This window comes from Macaca mulatta, chromosome 8 (assembly GCF_049350105.2).
Source record: "Macaca mulatta isolate MMU2019108-1 chromosome 8, T2T-MMU8v2.0, whole genome shotgun sequence".
Lineage (NCBI taxonomy): Eukaryota > Metazoa > Chordata > Mammalia > Primates > Cercopithecidae > Macaca > Macaca mulatta.
Window position 1 is genome coordinate 37,664,844 of NC_133413.1, and position 20,226 is coordinate 37,685,069.

The following is a 20,226-nucleotide window of genomic DNA, read 5'->3' on the forward strand; positions in this document are numbered from 1 at the left end:
AGAGAATGTTTTTAAGCTGGCCTTTTCTATTTCACAATTAAAGATGTCTATTAGTGGAACATACTTGTAGTGCTATTTGGGAACCAACTGACTATAAACAGGATCTTAAGACCTTTGAATAAAATAGCACTTTATTCACTCAGAATTACTGTGTGTGTGTGTGCATGCATCTGTGGCTCTTGTAAATGGCAACTCATCCTTAAAAGCTTGTCTGTCGTCCGAGTGCTTCACTCTACATCAGTGCCCTTTGTGACCATAAGCTGGGTGTGGTGAGGGAAAGTAATACCATCCTCAAAATAGGAAATACTTGGCTGGCTCTGGAAAATCTTTTCAACTCATCAGAATTTACCAGAGATGACATTTCTATCCTTACTGTGAAAGTCCCTGTGAAAAACAGTGATCTTTAATCTTTTGTGTTTTGTCTTCATCATAGAAAAGTTATTGTCCTAAAGATTACCATGCTTTTACTGAAGATACCATGTCATCTTAAAAAGCATTGTAGGAATCAATTACTTGGCTGAAGAATGTTGAATAAACACCTGTCGTAGTATTATCATAAGTGCTGTAGCAGATTCAGAAAATCAATAGATATGATCCTTACCCTTCAGGTGTTTGTGGTCAAATTGGGAAGACAGAACTAAAACACACACACACACTCACACACACACGAAATATATAAGCATTTTTTTCACATGAAAGTTAAGTACAAGCGTAAAAAGAGTTCAGAGAAGACATAAATCATTTTGGGAAAAGAGGAGATGAGAATTGAACCATTGGACACGGCCAAACACCATTGGGATTTTGAACCATTGAGACACACACAAAAAACTGAACCATTTTTTGCTGAGAAAAATGTACCCTTGTTCTTTCTTCCTCTTCGTTGCCCCTTGCAGTAGAGAGGTATCAATGAGCATAATTAAACTTGTCCATTTGTGGCTGCATATGATCTTGATAAATAGGATAAAGGGAGGAAGTGGACCTTCCTAGTGAACAGAATGGACTAAATTAAAGCAAGAAGCAAAGTGTTACCTAAGTCAGGGTCAGTGGTTCAAAGAGCAAAATAAGACTTGAGTAGGAGAAAAGACTATATATATATATATATATATACACACACATACATACACACACACACACACATATACACACACATATACATATATATGTGTGTGTGTGTGTATATATATTAGGGATATCCATGTCTAGCTATGGATATTTATATCAATATCCATAGCTAGATCAAGGCCAGACCAAAGAAGTCATTGAAAACAACTAGAGTAGATATTTCATGACTGAGGAAATAGAATGCAGGATATATTTGAATTTGGAAAAACTAAAGATTTTGCTGTGATTTAGACCATAAAGTGATAGAGTGTAAATTAGGTATAGGTAGTAAACATGGAGAACAATGGAGAAGCTGATGAGCATGCTAAAAAGAAAAAAATATAAAAGGAAGAATCAAAAACAAATGGTCTAGTGTGAAAGATTAGAAAGATGGTTATACATACTGGGATACTTGTTCTAGTTAGAAGGAGGACCAGTTTGGAGGCACGGAGATGCCAGTTTCTGATGCATTGCGTTTGTGGAGGTAGAGGCATCTATAATTGAAACAATCCCAAGGCCATTTAGAGATCTGTGATTAGCTCACGTTAACTTAAAGATTGGAGGTATAGATTTAGAATACTATCTACGTTGTTTGATAGCTACTCTATTTAGTATATAAGCCCACTGACAAAGGAAAGAACAAGAAGTAATCAAAGATGAAACCTTGAAAGCCCTTATGTTTGCCAGAGTAGACATGGGTCAAATATTTTGAAAAAATAGGAATGAGTGAAAGTATGACATAAACTAATGAAATAGAGAATGTCAAGGGGATGGTCAAGAGGCAAACACACACACACACACACAGTTCAAGGAAAGTGAGGACCCAAAAGACTTGGGTCCAAATGTGGTGCCTCATGCTTATAATCCCAAGATTTTGGGAGGCTGAGGCAGGAGGATCACTTAAGCTTAGGAGGTCAAGGCTCCAGTGAGCTATGATTGTGTCATTGCACTCCAGCCTGGGTGACAGAACAAGACCCTGTCTGTAAAAGAAACAAGACAAAACAAACAAGGAAGGCAAAACAAGACTCGGGAGATGATAAGGTTATTGGTAACATTCCACAACCCAGTTTCAATTGAGTGTTGAGATACAAATTAGACTGCCCCAGACCTGCCTTACTATAAGCTTTTTATCCCTTCTGTAAAAATATCTATTAAAATTCGTTTTAATTCTCTTATGATGATTGGTGTTTATTCCTTTATTTTCATGTTTTGTTTTGTTCTTCTTTTTGTTTAACTCTCTCCATCTAGGAATTTATCTTATTTTGCTACACAAAGTAGCCCATCTGCTGTCATTTTGAACCTGTGGGAAGCTCGTCATCAGCATGATGGTGATCTTGACTCCCTGGCCTGTGCCCTTGAAGAGATTGGGAGGACACACACGAAACTCTCAAACATTTCAGAATCCCAGCTTGATGAAGCCGACTTCAACTACAGCAGGCAAAATGGACTCTAGTCCACTTCCTCCCATGAGACAGAGTGATGGCCAGCTTGGGGACATTTGCTTTAAGTGGGAAAGAAAGAGGCCGCTTTCTGCCCAATGGCATTGGGGGAATTCAGCCTTCATTTACAATCAGTGAGACTCCCCTGGGAAGAAACTAAATTTTATATAGGTAAAACATGTTAATAGCGAAAAGTACAAGCTCTCTTACATATAAGAGGGCTCTATGATCTCCTTGGAATGCACGTTTGGGTTAACTCCTCAGATTTGTAGTGGCAAGGATGAAAGTGAGAGCAGAAGTAGCTGTGGGAAAAGATGAGCTACAATAATGCTGGGAAGGCAGAGATTGATTAAGTGCATGTTTTGAAACAGGTTTTTAATGATGTGCCCCAAAAGGCCAGCTGATTCTGGTACTAGATTGTCAGAGTTTTCTACCAACTGGCATCTGTGATGTCAGAAATCATTATAAAACTGGCTTATAGATGTGAAACAGGGTTTCCAACCCAATTGTATGACTTCAACAACGTCAAGGAGGGCATTGAATTTAGAATCTGAGCACATCACACCAGCACCAGCTCCCTGTCTCTTCTAGCCACTTAATGGAGACAAAATGGAGAGGTAAGACAGACCACAAACTAGTTCTTATAGTGTACTCCACCTTTTACTTTTTTCCTGAGACAAATCTACCCTTATTCTTTCTTCCTCTTCCTTACCTCTTGCAGTAGAGAGGTATTAAGGAGCATAATTAAACTTGTCAATATGGAAAGTTGTTTTTTCTAACGAAACAAAGCGGGACCATCTCTATTCCCATCTAAGCTACTCAAATTGCTGAGTGCTATTAGAACACAGCTTATTACATGGATATGGAGACAGGAGAGATTAAAGCAGATGCAAATACACATGAACTGCAGATGTCATAGGCCTCAAATCAGCTATAATTCCAGGAGGCATGTGTTGATCTAGTTCTCTAGCATTGTTGTTACAAGAAAATGAGTTCGACTGTATTTTTCAATCCAGATTCTTGAAATTGTCTAACATGTTGGTCCTATGTCATCACAGAATCTCTCAGTAAGGCTATATGTGATCCTCATTTTACCTCTTGGGAAATTAGCAGATAGTCGTTGCTCTAAATGATATCCGAGTAAATAGACTTGAGGAATACCTCTACACAGTGTCCCTGAAACCACATGCATTGTTCAGGGAGCCTTCATGCTATGACTATTCAGTCTCCCTGAATATGCTTTCTCTATAGAACCATTAACATATGGCTATTGCTCTATGATTTTTTTTTTTTATATTAGGAGGCAGTGATATTGTGGAGGATGGAAATCCACAGATAATTCATGACCCTCATCTTATCACTTTACTCCATCTTTTTATCCTATTAAATCATTTTTGACAAGATGTCCTGGTAGACTAAAGATAAACAGATTTGTTCTTGCTCATCTTCTGGTGGATATTTTAATTTGCTATTCACAATCAGGACAACCAAAGTCAAGGACCCAGACAAACCACAAGGCAGCTAGTCAGCTACTTAGAGTTGGCTACATTCAAATAAAAAGTAATCAGGGAATGGGGGAGGTGGGGAGTACTAGGCAGTTGGGATATGATCCATTTTTTTTAAACAACTTTTTTGTAGATCCCTTGTAAAAAAATAATAATAATGTTGTGAATCTCCATGCCACGTGAAAAAGGCCTAAAGATGAGTTGAATTTATGGTACCATGAGTAAGGCATGGAAGAACTCTTGAATGTGTGGTATATGTGGTCCCCTATATTAGATAGAAGGCTTTGCTACATGTAATTCAAAAGCATCTCGCTTTTCTCAGGAACCAAAGGCTTATGATATAGAACAAAGAAATCATCTTAGAACTGTCAAGCATATTTTCACAATACCATATCAAGATCAGGAAAACACCCTTTTGCTAGTGTGCTTAACTTATTTATTTCCTCTAGGAAACAATAGATAAACAGCATGAAAATGTAAATCATCTGACATCACTGATAGAATTTCTGAAAGAGAGAGTAGATGGTCAACCAGTCACAAGTTGGTTGGCATGGGGTGGTGTGCAGAGGAAATCTGCATTCACTGTTGAGTAAAAACTTGTAGAAAGCACATTATAGAGCTTATGTTAGAATCCATCTTGGAGGATTTTTGTTTTAAACCATCCTAAGCATTTTCCCTCTTCCCTTCTAATTGGAATTATAATTGTTTCATCTACTCTGTGAATCTACACAGGTCTTTTTGTTTTTTTGTTTGTTTGTTTTTTTAAGATGTTTGATACGTTTTAAGTATTTTTAAATAGATGAAAATTCTAAATGATTTTCCCTCAAATCTATCTAGATTACTTTAGGATGAGACGAGATTGTTGTCAATCCCTGAATGTCTGGAGTTCCCTCCCATGGATTTTTTTTTTTTTTTCCTTTGGCCTGGGTTTTATAAACACACTTGAACATCATATCATATAGGATAACAAAGGAAGAAGTTAACATAATTCACCTCAGACTTCACCCTACGGTTCAATCAAATTCATCCTTCAGCCCGTTTTGTTTCTTCTTCATGTTTCTCTTTTACTTATTTCTGCTAGGATCCTACATAGGATTTCTATAAAAATGTATGAAATTCTGTGGTCACTGCATGTCAGGATTGCGCAGTATGTTACAATACAATTTCAAAGAGAACCCATGTTTGTGAGATTTACAAACCAAGGTGTGGGGGAGGAGGTGGAATTGCGGATCAGATAAAAAGTTAGCTTACACTTGAACTCAGTTATTCACTGTGACCTAAATTTAGTCCTATTATAATATGTGCCCGTCACAACACAAATGCCCCTCTTAAAAGAGATTTACTCATCTATCCAAGGACTTAATTTGGAAATTTTACTGTCCTATTGCAAAATGAAACAAAATTAAAAGTGGCCTCAAGTACTTGGTAAGTTACTTAAAATTTTTACAAAAATATTCCACTCAATGCCAAGTCTTTTTCAGTACTCAAAGGCATTTATGTCTAATAGTCATGCTTTAAATATGGCTTTAAATTATGCCACCAAAATGGTGTACTTCACAACTTCACCAGACTGTAGCATCATAAAGTTAATTTACAGTTTTTACAACATTGCTTGTACATTCTTACTGGTTTACATTAAAATCCTTTAAGCCAAAAGGAAGCTTGCTCTATGGATTTAAATGCAGACTTCATTTACCAGTGCAGGAAGTCTCATAAAATTCAGATGTATACCCACAAAAATTTTATTGGCCTTTTTGTAACAGATGAAAAAGAATTGACACAGTCTTCTTTAAAGAGAAGAACTTTTTAATTATTATTTTTATCTCCAACTGCAGGTGGTGTCTTTTGCCGAGGTCTCTATATTTTTCTTTCAATTGTCTTTGGGAGAGGATATTAAGTCAAATCACTAAAACAGGGTTCTCTTTGGATTAAATGTTCTGGATTTATTGCAACTATTTACCTTGAGAAACATTCTCAGCATCAGAATTGATAAACAAATGTAGATGATTAAAATAGGATAATTGGTTTTAGATAGTATTTTCTACTTGCCAAACTTCTGGCAAATTTATCTGTGAATTTCAAAATGTTTTAAAATCTCTTGATACACTTTTGTTTTTCCTTTGAGCCATTTTCTCTTCAATTTCTTAGTCCCTCTGCCCTCTGTAAGTGTGTTGAGTGATATATAGCTATCAGACGTGTTGAAGGCAAAGTTCTAGCAGAGGTCTTTGTTCCAGCTCTGTAAAGGTCACAGGAATCGTGAAGGAGCTGAGAAATCTTCCTCTCTGGCCCACTGTCTGCGGCCCATTTTTATTGTTTCCTCATGAAACATTGCAGAGTTTGAATCCTCAGTAACTCTCATTGACTGGACTAGAGGTGATGGCCACAGCAAATGGGAGAGCAAAATGTTGGCCTACAGAGAATGACACAATTGTATTCGCCTTTGGTGTTAGTTGCCATAGCGCTGTATTTGAAAATCGATGCTTTAGCCAAAAGCTGAATGGCCACCGTTTCCGTAGTTTCCACTGTTTTGTCTGCATAGAATTTTCCTGAACTACAAGCAAAAATGTATTTGTCCAATGTCACAAAAGTGAAAATGTTACTAATCTTAGATGTGTTGCATATTTTGTGTTTTTACGTTCCAAGCTCTTTCAAAAGCTGCCGTTACAAAGCTGTTTGGCTGTATTGACAGCATGTGGTGTTTTTGCAAAAGCAATTCTAGGAGAGCCAGTGTCTACCATGAACTCCTCACATCCCCACTCCAGGGTCATTCATGACATCAAAATGGCAACTTGTACACTGTAATTCTTCGAAAAGTAACAGGGGATGGAAATCAGACCTGGCCGTTAGTCACTAGTGTGTAGTACCGTGATCTGAAGTAGGAAATTTAACTCACATAGAATAATTGTGGTTTTTGAAGCAGCTACTCATTGCTTTTTCCTTTTGCTGTGAAGATCATGGATTGGAAATGTCCTCATTGGGTGGACCTAAGGCAGTAACATTTAAACTTCATGTCCTAGCACCCGCCCTCCATCTGACCCAAAGATAAAAAGGGCAGAAAGCTTCATTGTTACACCTAAGCTTAAAAATTCCCTTCCCCACTACTAATATTGAGTTCAGCAGGGCTCCATCTTATTTATTTTTCAAAAAAGTTATAGCTTTGAATTATAGACTATATTACTAAATTTGGTAAGGTAGTTCTTTGCATGAATGGGAATGCGTGTCAAAATACTTTCACAAAAGGCATGATTACAATGGAAATGCCCTTTTGCCTCCAGTTTTGCTAACCCTAAAAAGTATTTAACTAATTTCAAGCGCTGTTTACACTCAAATCCCAACATTGGCCAAATTATGTAATTCTCTTAAATTTTCATATATGTAGGAGGAAATTTAACTATGGTTCTGGTGAATCATAGAAAGGAGAGACAATATTTGAGGGGAGTTTGTCAGCAGAATATCATGTCTTATGACCCCATTACTGAAACACAGACATTACAATCAGAAATAGACCTAATAATTCCAGTATCCCTCCATTAGCTAGTTCCAATGATGCTGAGAGACAGAGTACCCTGTGTCAGGTGTCAGGAATATAAGCCTCAGCAGAGGGTAACTGAAAACTTTCAATCAGAAACACCCTCGAAGGTTTATGCTAGATTATGTAGGTCACTCCCATTCGAAACTTTTCTATACAAAGGTGGGAAAGCACTCAGAATCTGTGATTTTTCTGGTTGGAAAAACAATGTTCTCCTTTTCCAAATTGGAATAAAGACTCAGAATTACCCATTCTTCATAATGATGTCTGATTGGTACATGCACTCCAGGAAGTCTCAACCTAGAAACGTTGCCAACCTAAGCATTTAGAGGAAAACTGGCTCATCTTCTGACCCAAACTCAAAACATATGAGTACTTGCATACCTCCATTTCTGCATGGAAGATGTTAAAACAGATTTCATTTTGTTCCATTTATTTTGGGAAGGTGCGTGGGGGTGTTCTTTCAAGTGATTCACATCTCAAACCCATACCACTCTCAACTTTTATTTGATGTGTTCAAAGCCAAAAAATAAAATAAAATAAAGCAGGGCTGAACACTTAATTTGACATGAAGCTGAAGGAGTGAGCAAGCCAGAGGAGAGAGGTTGAATGAAGCATAGCCTTGGCTTCATACCACACTTTTTGTGCCTTGTATTATCAATGTAAATTCTGAATGTTGTACAGTAAATACTTGGATGGACTTCTTAGAAAAGGCTGCACTGGCTTCTTTTTCAGCACATGTACATATCTATAAATATATATACATATATATTTGGTAATGCCAAACAGCTGTGTTATATTGTATTGAACAAAATGGATGGTTTGGATGTTTTATGTAGAGTTTGCAAAAAAAAAAAAAAAACTGGATGGTTACAGACTTTTCGAGATAAATGTACAGACGTAAATTACTGCATATCAGTTATTTATGAATAAAGAGTCTTTTATTGACATTTTAGGATACTACGTGAGTGGCACTTTGAAATCTCGATGAGGATGAGATTTGTATACCTCCTGCCAATGTCCTAGCAGGAGTTGGAATGCTCTCCAAAAGGACAATTTCCAAATACCTGTTAACATATGGAACAAAATTTCTTGCTCAAGCCTTGAGAGCGAGGCAGTGTTGTGAGGCTACTGGAAACAAGAAGATTGTCTTCTAACATCCCCACCCCAGTACATACACATACACACACACTTCCTTAGGATATAGTTTTATAGAATCCAAGGTCATCATAGGCATACCATAACTGGAATACTGGAATACCAATCACCTTATTCCTCAAAATGCTTGGGCTATTTTTCCAGACTGTATAGAACATTTTCTGCCCTTCTGTGGGAAAATGTTAATAGGTACATTGTTGTACACTGCAAATACATGTGGCTGATTAAACCTGTTTTAAGTGGTTTTAAAATGCTGAGAGCTCTCCCAAATTTACTTATAACTACTTAGGCCAGAGCCAATTGAACCAGAATGTTCCACCCAAAGATGGCTTCTGGTCTATTTAAACTAGTTGGTTATAATTTTTTCAAACTTAGAGAACAGGTCAGAGCCAGTTGAACCAGAATGATCCACCCAAAGGTGGCTTCTGGTCTGTTTCATTGGTTATAATTTTTTAAAAAGGTCAAGAGTTGATTTAAACCAGTTTTTTTAAAAATACCATTTCCATATAAAGACAACATTTCTTTTTTCAAATTAAGTTTTAAAAGCTATGAGGTAAAATGAAATATTCTCTACACTAAGGTTTTGAAAATCTTTATGTATATGATACATATACATAAAGGTGCCATGGCGCATGCCTGTAATCCCAGCACTTTGGGAGGCCAAGGCGGCAGATCACTTGAGGTCAAGCATTCAAGACCAACCTGGCCAACATGGTGAAGCCTCATCTCTACTAAAAAAAACACAAAAATTAGCTGGCTGTGGTGGCACATGCCTATAATCCCAGCTACTTGGGAGGCTGAAGCAGGAGAATTGCCTGACCCAGGAGGCAGAGGTTGCAGTGAGGCAAGATCACGCCACTGCACTGCAGCCTGAGTGACAGAGTGAGACTCCGTCTCAGAAAAGAAAACATTTATGTATATGATAGATCTGAAGGAGGGGAGTCTATGCAGCACTTCCTAAGCCCTGTTGACCATGTAATTCTTTTTCTCATGGGACTACTAGGGACAGATAAGAATATTTACAAAGAGGTTGCATTTAGTTCCAACAGTTCTTTCTGACCACTTTAAATTAGGCAGAGCTTTGATGCTAATTAAAATATATTTAATCTACTGGCCTAATGAAAATTAGTTGAAATTAACTTAAACGAGGTAACTCAGTTATAGTTATGCAAAACCAGACCCCAAATCTCAGAATTATTTGAATAGTTAGAGCAAGTAAATCCAATTTGAGTTCCTCAAAATAGATTTTAACTAGAAGAATGATGTGACAAGCATAAAGATCTGGATGTAACTAGTTCATCTGGATGAAAACGTAACAGATTGGCTTGAACCTGTAATAAACTATTCAAAAAAAAATTGTATCTTCATTTAAAAGCTGCCTTATTGAGTTAGGAACTAATTCTGAATGGATTAAGTTAGTTTGGATGAATTTATGCTTTTTTTATACAGTGAACATTTGTTAGAATTTGATTTTATTCTGACAGAGGTTAACTCATTCACTCAAAAAATAGTTATTTAGCATTTTCTCCATGATAGCAGAGTCTGTGTTCAAGTCTTGACTCAATCATTTTGCACTTGATGTCAGGCAAAATGATTTCTGCTTCATTTATAATATAGGGATAAGAAGAGAATTGTATATTCTCCCCAAAGTCTAAACATGACATGAAAGGGTTCATGTAAAGCCATTAGCATACTCCATGGTCCTTAGTAAACAGTCAGTGAGGGTTTACTTTCATCTTATTTTAGAGAGGCGGTATGCATAGTAGTTAGCAGAATGAGCTTGCAAGCAGATAGGCTTGGATGGGAATCCTGAGTCCCCACTTTGGATTTGTGACCTTGGCCAAGAGACTATCTCTGAAAGATGACAATCATATCCAGCTCACAGGGCATAAAGTAAGTGTTCAAGAGCTGTTTTAACCATAAACACATCTACAACTCTTTCTGGCTAGTTTTGCTTCTGAACAACAATACATCCTGGAGTATTCGTTATATACACATAGTGAGGTTACAGCAGGACCAATAGTGTACTCAATGTTAGTATCTTTCTGATACCTAAAATTTATTTAAGAAAAAAAAAAAAAACATGTCTTACCCTGAATTAAGTGAAATGCAACTTATTTTCTAATGTAAAGGTTAATGCTTCATAAAGTGAGTTAAAAATACCCTAGTAAGGTCCCATATTTTCATACCACATAGGATGATTTTAGGAAAGAACTTAGAGTTGATGATGAGGCAAATGCATGTTTAAGGCATATCTAAGACAAATCACCTTTTGTCTAAATGTTAGTGTTCCTGAATAAAGTAAGTGCTCCACCAATGAGGTGATCCATTCTCTGGTTTTCAGATGACACCAGGGCCTTAAAACCATGAGTTTTTGCACAAATTAAACATTAAAGAGTTACGCAAGCACTATCATCTGCTGTGTGCTAGACCTCTCTGCTACAATCAGACATTCACAATTAGGACATTAACCCAGCTTTCAAGAAGCTCACTATCTCCAACTCAAGAGATTATTATACCATCCAATAGAAAGTGTTAGGAAAAAGGAAAGCAGCACTGTTAAGATAAAACAAAGGAGGAACACTGAAACCCAATTGTGTTGTGTGAGGGAAAGTTCCATGGAGAAGCTGCCATTGAGCTAAGACCTAAAGGTGGTCTATTAATAAAGTGACTTCTAGAATAACAGTGTATAACAAACCCTAGAATTTGTGGCTTAAAATGACACCCATATATTATTCACATAAATGTATGGCTCAGCTGGGAGCTAAACCTGGCACGGTTCACCTCAATTGGATTCAGGCATGTATCTACAATTAATTGAAAGATTGAGCTGGCCTAGTTCTTCCAGTTTAGGATCCTTCCACATCTGGGGCCTTGCTTAGGACAATAGGATGGACTACACTCTGCTCCTTGTGCCTCATGGTCCAATAGGTTAGGCTGGACGTGTTCTCATGGTAAAGGCAGAAAAAGAGATGTGTGAAGTTTCTTGTGAAGCCTACACTTGGAATATCATCATTTCTTTTTTGCAATATTCTAATGGCTAACATAACCCACAAGACCTGCCCATTCAAGGGATAAGGAAATATAATCCACTTCTAGATGAGAATTGCTGCAACATCACATTGTAAAGGGTGTGGATACATGAAGGGATGGAGATCTGGGACCATGGTTTCAATTTCTCCATCAGAGATGAGTAAGAATTTGTCAGACAAAAAATAAAAGAGGAAGAACATTCAAAGAGAAAGATTAACAATGGCAATTAATAAGGGTTTTATTTAAGAGAGGCAGCCAGACTATTGTCATGACTCTAGTCCTTAAAACCCTGAGTCTTCTACAGTAGCACTCCCCAAACTTCTCTTCTATGTTATTAGGTTCTGATCCCATGATTAACCATATTTAGAAAAGGATGAGTTAATTTCATTTACAGAGGTTTATTTATTATGCAATCTCTCAAAGGTTTTAACACAATAATGGTAGTTATTTTCAGTGCAGTCAATATGCTAGACACTTTATATGCATTCACTTATTTTAATCCCCTAGCAATCATATGAAGGCAGTACAATTATTGCTCATATTTTGTAAATGGAGAAACTGAGGAAAAGAGAAGTTAATGTGCATTTTTAATCACTCCACTGCAGCTATTTTAATCACGATTTTAATTTAATATTTTGAAATCAGCATATTTTAATCACTCCACTGCAGTCATTGCAATTTTGCTCTAAGCTCAGAGCAAATGTTTGTAGCATTTTCCAAGTATTTATCATTGCCTAACTCTTACTTAATGAGCTGTAGTAACATCTCAAAGTTCACATTTTGGTGTATATTTTCTCTAAAGATATATGAGATAAAGTGTGTGCTCCATGCTGAATTAATTTAGTCCAGATTTTCTTACATTTCTGTTTTCTCATCTATCCACCCATCTCTCTGCAATTAATAAAATTTCATAGTTTTAAACATATAACCCCATAGCAACCTTTTTAACATTATAATTCTTGCCTGTGAATGCTTGATTTAACCATGTTTCTCTGTAACTCATTAGAAATACATCCTTAAAACTGTAAGAATTAGTTATATTTTTGCTAAACCTTATAATGACTACTTCTTTAAAAAGTTGGAGGCATGTTTATAATCAATTAAGTAACTTGTGTCAAGTCATTGCAATTTTGCTGTAAGCTCAGAGCAAAATTCAATGTCATTTCTTTCAAAGGAATGTTCGGTGTCCAGCCATTGGTAAGATGCTCTGCAGCTAAGTGAGAAACGCCTGAAATAGGGTGAGAAGGCATGTGTTCTAATCTCAGCTCTCATGCCTACCAGTAGAGTCAACAGACAATTCATTTCATTTTTTGAATCTCGGTTTGGATTATGAATATCCTGCCACATTTCCCATATTTGGCTACAGCAGGGGTCAAATGAAATACCACATGTAAGGGGGAAAAAAGCTTTGTATTCTAGTAAGTGCTATGCAGGTTGTGTTTTAACAGAATGGGAATCGTCTACTGACTGTCAAAGACTAAACAAAAGACTATAAATTAATTATTTTAGAGCAATTTGTTAGAAATACACATAAAAATTTTAAATGACCATGACTTGTTCCTTCATCTCCAATCCCTAGGCTGAATAATTTAGCTAGAATAGCCAGAGAAACAAGTACTCTCTTCTTCTAGTATCATATCTTTAAAAATTCAAAGACTGAAAAAGATTATCAATATGTGTTTGTGGTTAGCCATGTCCTAAGTGAAAAATTATACAAAATCCTAAAGTCAACTACATATTTGTTTTTATCACTGAAAGAGATAAAAGTTAACACTTCTTACTCTAGGGTTTTATGGGCCCAAACTATCATTTCTTTTTACTGTCCTTTAAAATCTAGGCAAACAAGAAAACACAATTCACATTTAATTGTTCCTTCTATTGTCTCACTGCTTTACAGTGAGCTTATTTTTTAAATAACATTTACTGTGTGTAACTATAGAAGAAGCACTGTAGTACACAATGGAAATTCAGCAGTAAACAAAAAATATCCCATTCTCACAGAGATTTCACTCTTATGGGGAAAGACAGGGTAAAGGCTAAATAAGTGAAATACAGAGTAAGTTAGATACAGAAAAGAGGAATAGGGTATCTGGGGGTGTGATTTGGTTCGTGTTTTGTTGTTGTTGTTGTTTTTAGAAACAGGGTATCACTCTGTTGCCCAGGCTGGAGTGCAATGGCACCATCATAGCTCACGGCAGCATCCAACTCTCCAAATCCTGAGCTCAAGTGATCCTCCTGCCTCAGCCTCCTGAGTAGCTAGCACTACAGACATATGCCACCACACCCAACTAAATTTTTAAAATTTTTTTGTAGAGAGAGAATCTTGCTATGTTGCTAGGCTGGTCTCAAACTTCTGGCCTCAAGCCATCTTCCTGCCTTGGCCTCCCAAATAGTTGAGAATACAGGCAGGAGCTACTGCACTCAGCCATTGGTTTGTATTTTTAAATAGGGTTGTCAGGCAAGGCCTCATTGAGAAGGTGACTAAATACCTGAAGGAGATGAGAGAGTGAATCAGGAAGATCCTTGGAAGGAGAGGATTCAAAGTCAAGGAACCAGCAGCTGTAAAGGCTTTGAGGTGGAAGTGTGCTGCACCTATTCAAGGAGCAGCAAGGTGGTCAGTGTGAGCGAGAGAAGAGTAGGAGGTGAGTTCAGAGAAGCGAAGGGGTAGATCATAGATGGCTTAACAGGCTCTAGCTTATACTCCATGTGAAATGGGGAGCTATCAGAGGAATTTGAGCCGTGTCAGCAGAATCACACTAGCAACTAGAGAACATGTTGGGGAAGAAGGAGGGAAGCACGGAGATTACTGCTGTAGTAATTCACAGGAGACAACTGTGAGTTGGTGCAGGGCAATTGCAGTAAAGTTGATCAGAGGTGTCTGAATCATAGATATATTCTCAAGGCAGAGCTGGCAGAATTTGCTGATGTAACAGATGCATGTTGTGAAAGGAGGAAATCCATGATGACTCCAAGGTTTTGGTCTAAGCAACCAAAAACATGGAGATGCCACTACCTGGGATGGAGTATTATGGAGACAGGTTTTGAGGAAAGTGGAGACCAGGAGCTCTATTTTGTGTGTTTGAGGTTCACAGCACCTATGAGATGCACAAGTGAACATTTGGATTATACATGTGGGCTTATCAGTTTGAAGCTCAAGGGAGAGGTATACACTTGGTAGTTGCCAAAATACAGACAATTCTCATGTCTCCCTAAAATATATACAAGCAAGCTGTACCATGACCACCTTGGGCACATGTTGTCAGCACCCTCTGAGGCTGTATCATAGGTGCCTTCTTTTTTTTTTTTTTTTTTTTTTTTTTTGAGACGGAGTCTTGCTCTGTAGCCCGGGCTGGAGTGCAGTGGCCGGATCTCAGCTCACTGCAAGCTCCGCCTCCCGGGTTTACGCCATTCTCCTGCCTCAGCCTCCGGAGTAGCTGGGACTACAGGCGCCCGCCACCTCGCCCGGCTAGTTTTTTGTATTTTTAGTAGAGACGGGGTTTCACGGTGTTAGCCAGGATGGTCTCGATCTCCTGACCTTGTGATCCGCCCGTCTCGGCCTCCCAAAGTGCTGGGATTACAGGCTTGAGCCACCGCGCCCGGCCCATAGGTGCCTTCTTAACCTTGGCAAAATAAACTATCTAAATTGATTGAGACCTGTCTTAGTTACTTGTGAATTCACAAGTGCTTTGAAAAGAAACCGACTCTTATGTCTAAAAGAATTTTGTAGTGACAATACATTGATACAAGTCTTTATATTATTAACAGAAAAATATTTTCAAAGACTTTAAAACATCACATGCAGGGAAATATAAAAAAGATATGACAAGAGTTTTATTTACTTCATTCACTAATGAAGAAGTTGATAAGATGTTACAAATCAGTTCAAAGAAGAATTGAAGAATGATACACATGTCCATATACATATATTTTAAATCATGAGACTCCACCAAGCCTTGAGACACTCAAAAATTAAGACCTTCAGGAGATGAGAAGAAATCTGTAGAGACTGAGAAAGAGCAGCATGTGAGGTAAAAGGGAAATCAGGAGAGTGATGTCAGAGCAAGGGAAGAATGGGTAACCAAGAAATGGGCATGGGCTGGGCATGTTGGTTCATGCCTGTAATCCCAGCACTTTGGGAGGCTGAGATGGGCAGATCACCTGAGGTCAGGAGTTTGAGACCAGCCTGGCCAACATGGCGAAACCCCATCTCTATTAAAATACAAAAATTAGCCAGGCATGTTGGTGCACACCTGTAATCTCAGCTACTCAAAAGGCTCGAGGCAAGAGAATCACTTGAACCCAAGAGGTGGAGGAGGCTGCAGCGAGCCGAGATTGCACCACTCCAGCCTGGGTGACAGAGAGAGACTCCGTCCCAAAAAAAAAAAAAAAAAAAAAAAGTAGGCATAATCGGCTGTCTCAGATGCTGCTGATAGGTCAAGTATGATGGGGATTAATAAGTGGCCTTTGGATTTAGCAATGTGGACATTCTTTATGATCATGGCAAGATCAGTTTAGGTGGAGTATGGTATTGGAAAGCCTATTTTAAAGTAGATTCAAGCAAAAAAAATGAGAAGAGAAAAAAAGGAGCAAGCACATATAATCCATCCTTTTGAGGAGCTTTGCTATAATGAGAAGAGAGATCTTTTGTTTCTTTTGTAAAGGAAGTCAAAGTGAGATTCTTGAAACTGTGATTGTGGAGGTGAGTATTCATTGTAAACAAGGTCTATAAGGGAGGGTTTTCAATCTCAGCCCCATTGACATCTGGGGCTGGAAAATTCTTTGTTGTAAGGGACTGTTCTGTGCTTTATAGGGTATTTAGCAGCTTCCCTATCCTGTACCAACTAAATGCCAGTAGCACCTACTGGCTATGACAATCAAAAACATCTCCAGACATTCCCATATGTTCCCTTGGAAGCAAAATTGCCTGCAGTTGAGAACCACTGGTCTATAACAATGATGGTAAATAGCTGAGACAAGGTAAAAAATAAAGTCATTGGAGAATCAAAATTCAAGTGATTGAAAGAATAGGGAGGTAGAAAAATCATCTATATGTTTATCAAAATCTCCAAAAATTAGAAAAGAAGCATGCTGAATAGAATGACACTAAGCCAGAGCTAATTCTTCTGTGAACAAGGGGAACTGACTTAGGCATCAGATGATCGCAACCAGGAGAGATAGTGGGTAGCATTACCTCAAAATAGGACATCAAAAATGGAAAATATTAGGGAGAGAAGAGGGAATGTGATCTGGAAATGGCAATGAGAAGGAGAAAGAACTCCTACCCCACCTCCAGGGGTAGAGAAAATATAGGAGCGAAAATAGCAACCACCTAAGAGGGCTACAGTAGTTTTAAGGAAGAGCTGGGTTTCAGTAAGAGCAAAAAAGAAGGAAACGGAAATTTATGAGGATATAAAGAATTTTGCTGATGACTGAAGGTACTGGAAAAGGACTCCGAAATTTGAGAAGACTGGGAGATGGGTCAGATGCACAGACACGTGCGAGGAGTATAGTACAAGAGATAAGGATGTCCTGGAAAAAAGGGCATCCTTTAGAGATGTACCTTGGCAGAGATAAAGAACACTATAATAGTAGGCACTAAAATGGAATAAATTAAGGAGTGAATTGAATAAAAGTTCACTTGGTTTATGCACTTATTTATACATTTCAACATTTACTTGGTTTATGCCTATACATTTTCCTTAAAGCATAGTGATGTAGGTAGTAATGAGCTTATTTAACAAAATAAAATAGAGAAGTGAAGGGCTTAGGCAAAGATTACAAAACTGGTTAGTGGCAGGGTTTAAATTAAGTCTACTTATGGAGTGCTACTTTTCTTAAAAATACATTGCCTTGATGTTTCTTCAGCCATAAGGTATGTAGTTCAGAAAGTCTTCCTAATTCAAAAGCAGAATTTAGGGCTACTAAAGGATAGACAACCAAGGTATACAATGAAAGAGTTATGCAAGCTGTAGCTTTTTGGCGCTATGCAAGTCTAAGCTGTGCAACTCACCAGGGAACCATTAGAAGACACTACAGTTGGCTGAGACACATTAGCGTCTTTTCCAGCCTTCCTTCTTGATGCAATCAGAAGAAATGAATGCATAAAAAAGAGTGTGTAAACCAAAAATAAAATGACCTGATAATTTCATTGGACCCCTCCTCTCAGCCAAAGGCATTCCAGAGTCAACCTGAAAATCTAGTTCAGGCAGTGGTGGTGGAGGGGGTCAGGCACGCCTCATTATACCCTCCAGCATTAACATCAACACAAAATCCTTTAGTCAGGACCTCCTGAGGCTGTGTCACCAGCATGTTCTTAAAGTTGGCAAAATAAATTGAGACCTGTCTCAGATACTTATGGGTTCACAACACTTTGCAAAGAAAGCTACTCTTATGTCTAAAATATTTTTGTAGCCGGGCGCGGTGGCTCAAGCCTGTAATCCCAGCACTTTGGGAGGCCGAGACGGGCGGATCACGAGGTCAGGAGATCGAGACCATCCTGGCTAACATGGTGAAACCCCGTCTCTACTAAAATATACAAAAAACTAGCCGGGCAAGGTGGCGGGCGCCTGTAGTCCCAGCTACTCGGGAGGCTGAGGCAGGAGAATGGCGTGAACCCGGGAGGCAGAGCTTGCAGTGAGCTGAGATCCGGCCACTGCACTCCAGCCTGGGCGACAGAGCAAGACTCCGTCTCAAAAAAAAAAAAAAAAAAAAAAAATTTTTGTAGTGAATACATTTATATAAATCTTTATATTAAAAGAAATGTTTTCAAATGGTTAAAAACATGGCACACATGCAAATATAAACAAATGACAAAAAATTTATTTACCTCATTTACTATGAAGAAGTTGATGTTAAAAATCAGTTCAAAGAAGAATTTGAACAGATACATGTGTGCATACACACTATGTACATACATGTATATGTAAATGAGAATTCTGAAGTGAATTTGTTAATACAGTCAAAACTGTTTAAGATCTTGTATTGTATACAGTAATAATAAATACAAAACTGTCTACAGGGAATATCAATCTACATGTGAATACCTAATAGGGCAATAAAGATTGGGTTATCTTTCCTACCAGCGTGGAAATTAATTGTATCTGAACAAAATTCCTTTGCATTTCTATGGAGAAGAGACATTTGCAAGACTTCAGATTTCCATCATTTAACTTCTACCCCTGCAGAACTAATAATGTAACCAAGTCAATAGAGGTCAAAGAAGTGTACCCCCATGGAAATAGATAATCCTAAAAGGTCAGCTAGGCACACCCAATACTCCACTTTTTTTTGTGCATGTTCAAGTCTTCCGCAACTTTTTCTTGACAATGTTGTGTGTCTTGGAAATTTGCTGGGAGCCTTTTATTTGTGTATCATCTCTCAATAACTTTCCAAGTAACTTCTGTGGGTTTTTTCCCCCTTCTTTTACCCCAAGAATTGGCAGGCCTTTTCTTTTTTGTGTGTGTAAACAAAAAGTATCTGAGACAGGTTCCAATCAGATTGAGAAAGTGTATTTTGCTAAGGTTAAGAACTTGCCCATGGTACAGCCTCAGGAAGTTGTGACGACAGGTACCCAAGACGGCTGGTTACAGCTTGACTTTACACATTTTAGGGAGACATAATACTTCAACAAATACATGTAAGATGTACACTGGTTCAGTTCAGAAAGTCAGGACAACTCAGAGCAGGGCTACTAGGCTATAGGTAGATTTAAAGGTTTTCTGATTGGCAATTGGGTGAAAGAGTTATCATCAATAGAAAAGAATATCTGGGTTAAGATAACAGGTTGTGAAGACGAAAGTTTTATCATGCAGATGAAGCCTCCAGGTAGCAGGCTTTAGAGAGAGTAGATTGTAAATGTTTCTTATCAGACTTAGAGAGTCTGTTTAATCAGTAATTTCAAAAGAGAGGGGAGTATAATGAGGCATGTCCAGCTCCCCCTTCCCATCATAGCCTGAACTAATTTTTCAGGTTAACTTTGGAACGCTTTTGCTGAGAGGATAGGTCCAGTCAGATGGTTGAAGGGCTTATAATTTTATTTTTGGTTTACATTTGCTACCAACATCAGTAACTTAACATCTGTAATGACTAAGGGAAGATAGAAGTCATATGGCCTCTCTTGCTCTCCATCCTTGCCTCTAAATCTAAGCAATTGCCAATCCTGAACTTGTTTGAGAATTGTTTTTCAGTCTTTATAATGTGGTTAGCCTGTAGGAGGTATAAAAGAAGTCTATTTCAATGCGTGAGGCTTCATTCATCACTGACATGTACCAGTTACCCTATTTTTCTTTCTTTCCTATATATTTTTTTCTTTTCAATACAATTAAACTCAGGGGGACTTGATATTTGTCTTCAAATATTTGAAAGTCTGTCACATGAAAGATAAATTAGACCTGTTCTGTCTAGTCCCAACTAGTAGAACTAAGACCAATTCTGCAGAAACTACAAGAGTCTTTTATTTCTC

General features: G+C 37.9%; 1 protein-coding gene across 8 annotated transcripts in view; it reads left to right on the plus strand.

Annotated features, from left to right (window-relative positions):
- UNC5D (unc-5 netrin receptor D) overlaps positions 1 to 8,524 on the plus strand; it is a 571,089-nt gene extending 562,565 nt beyond the window's left edge. For all 8 annotated transcript variants that reach the window (XM_001088208.5, XM_015145154.3, XM_015145153.3 and 5 more), the window contains one exon: positions 2,350 to 8,524. In XM_001088208.5, coding sequence (XP_001088208.2) covers positions 2,350 to 2,554 — 205 coding nt within the window. In that variant the 3' untranslated portion in view covers positions 2,555 to 8,524. The remainder of the gene's footprint in view (positions 1 to 2,349) is intronic.
- Positions 8,525 to 20,226: the final 11,702 nt, after the last annotated feature.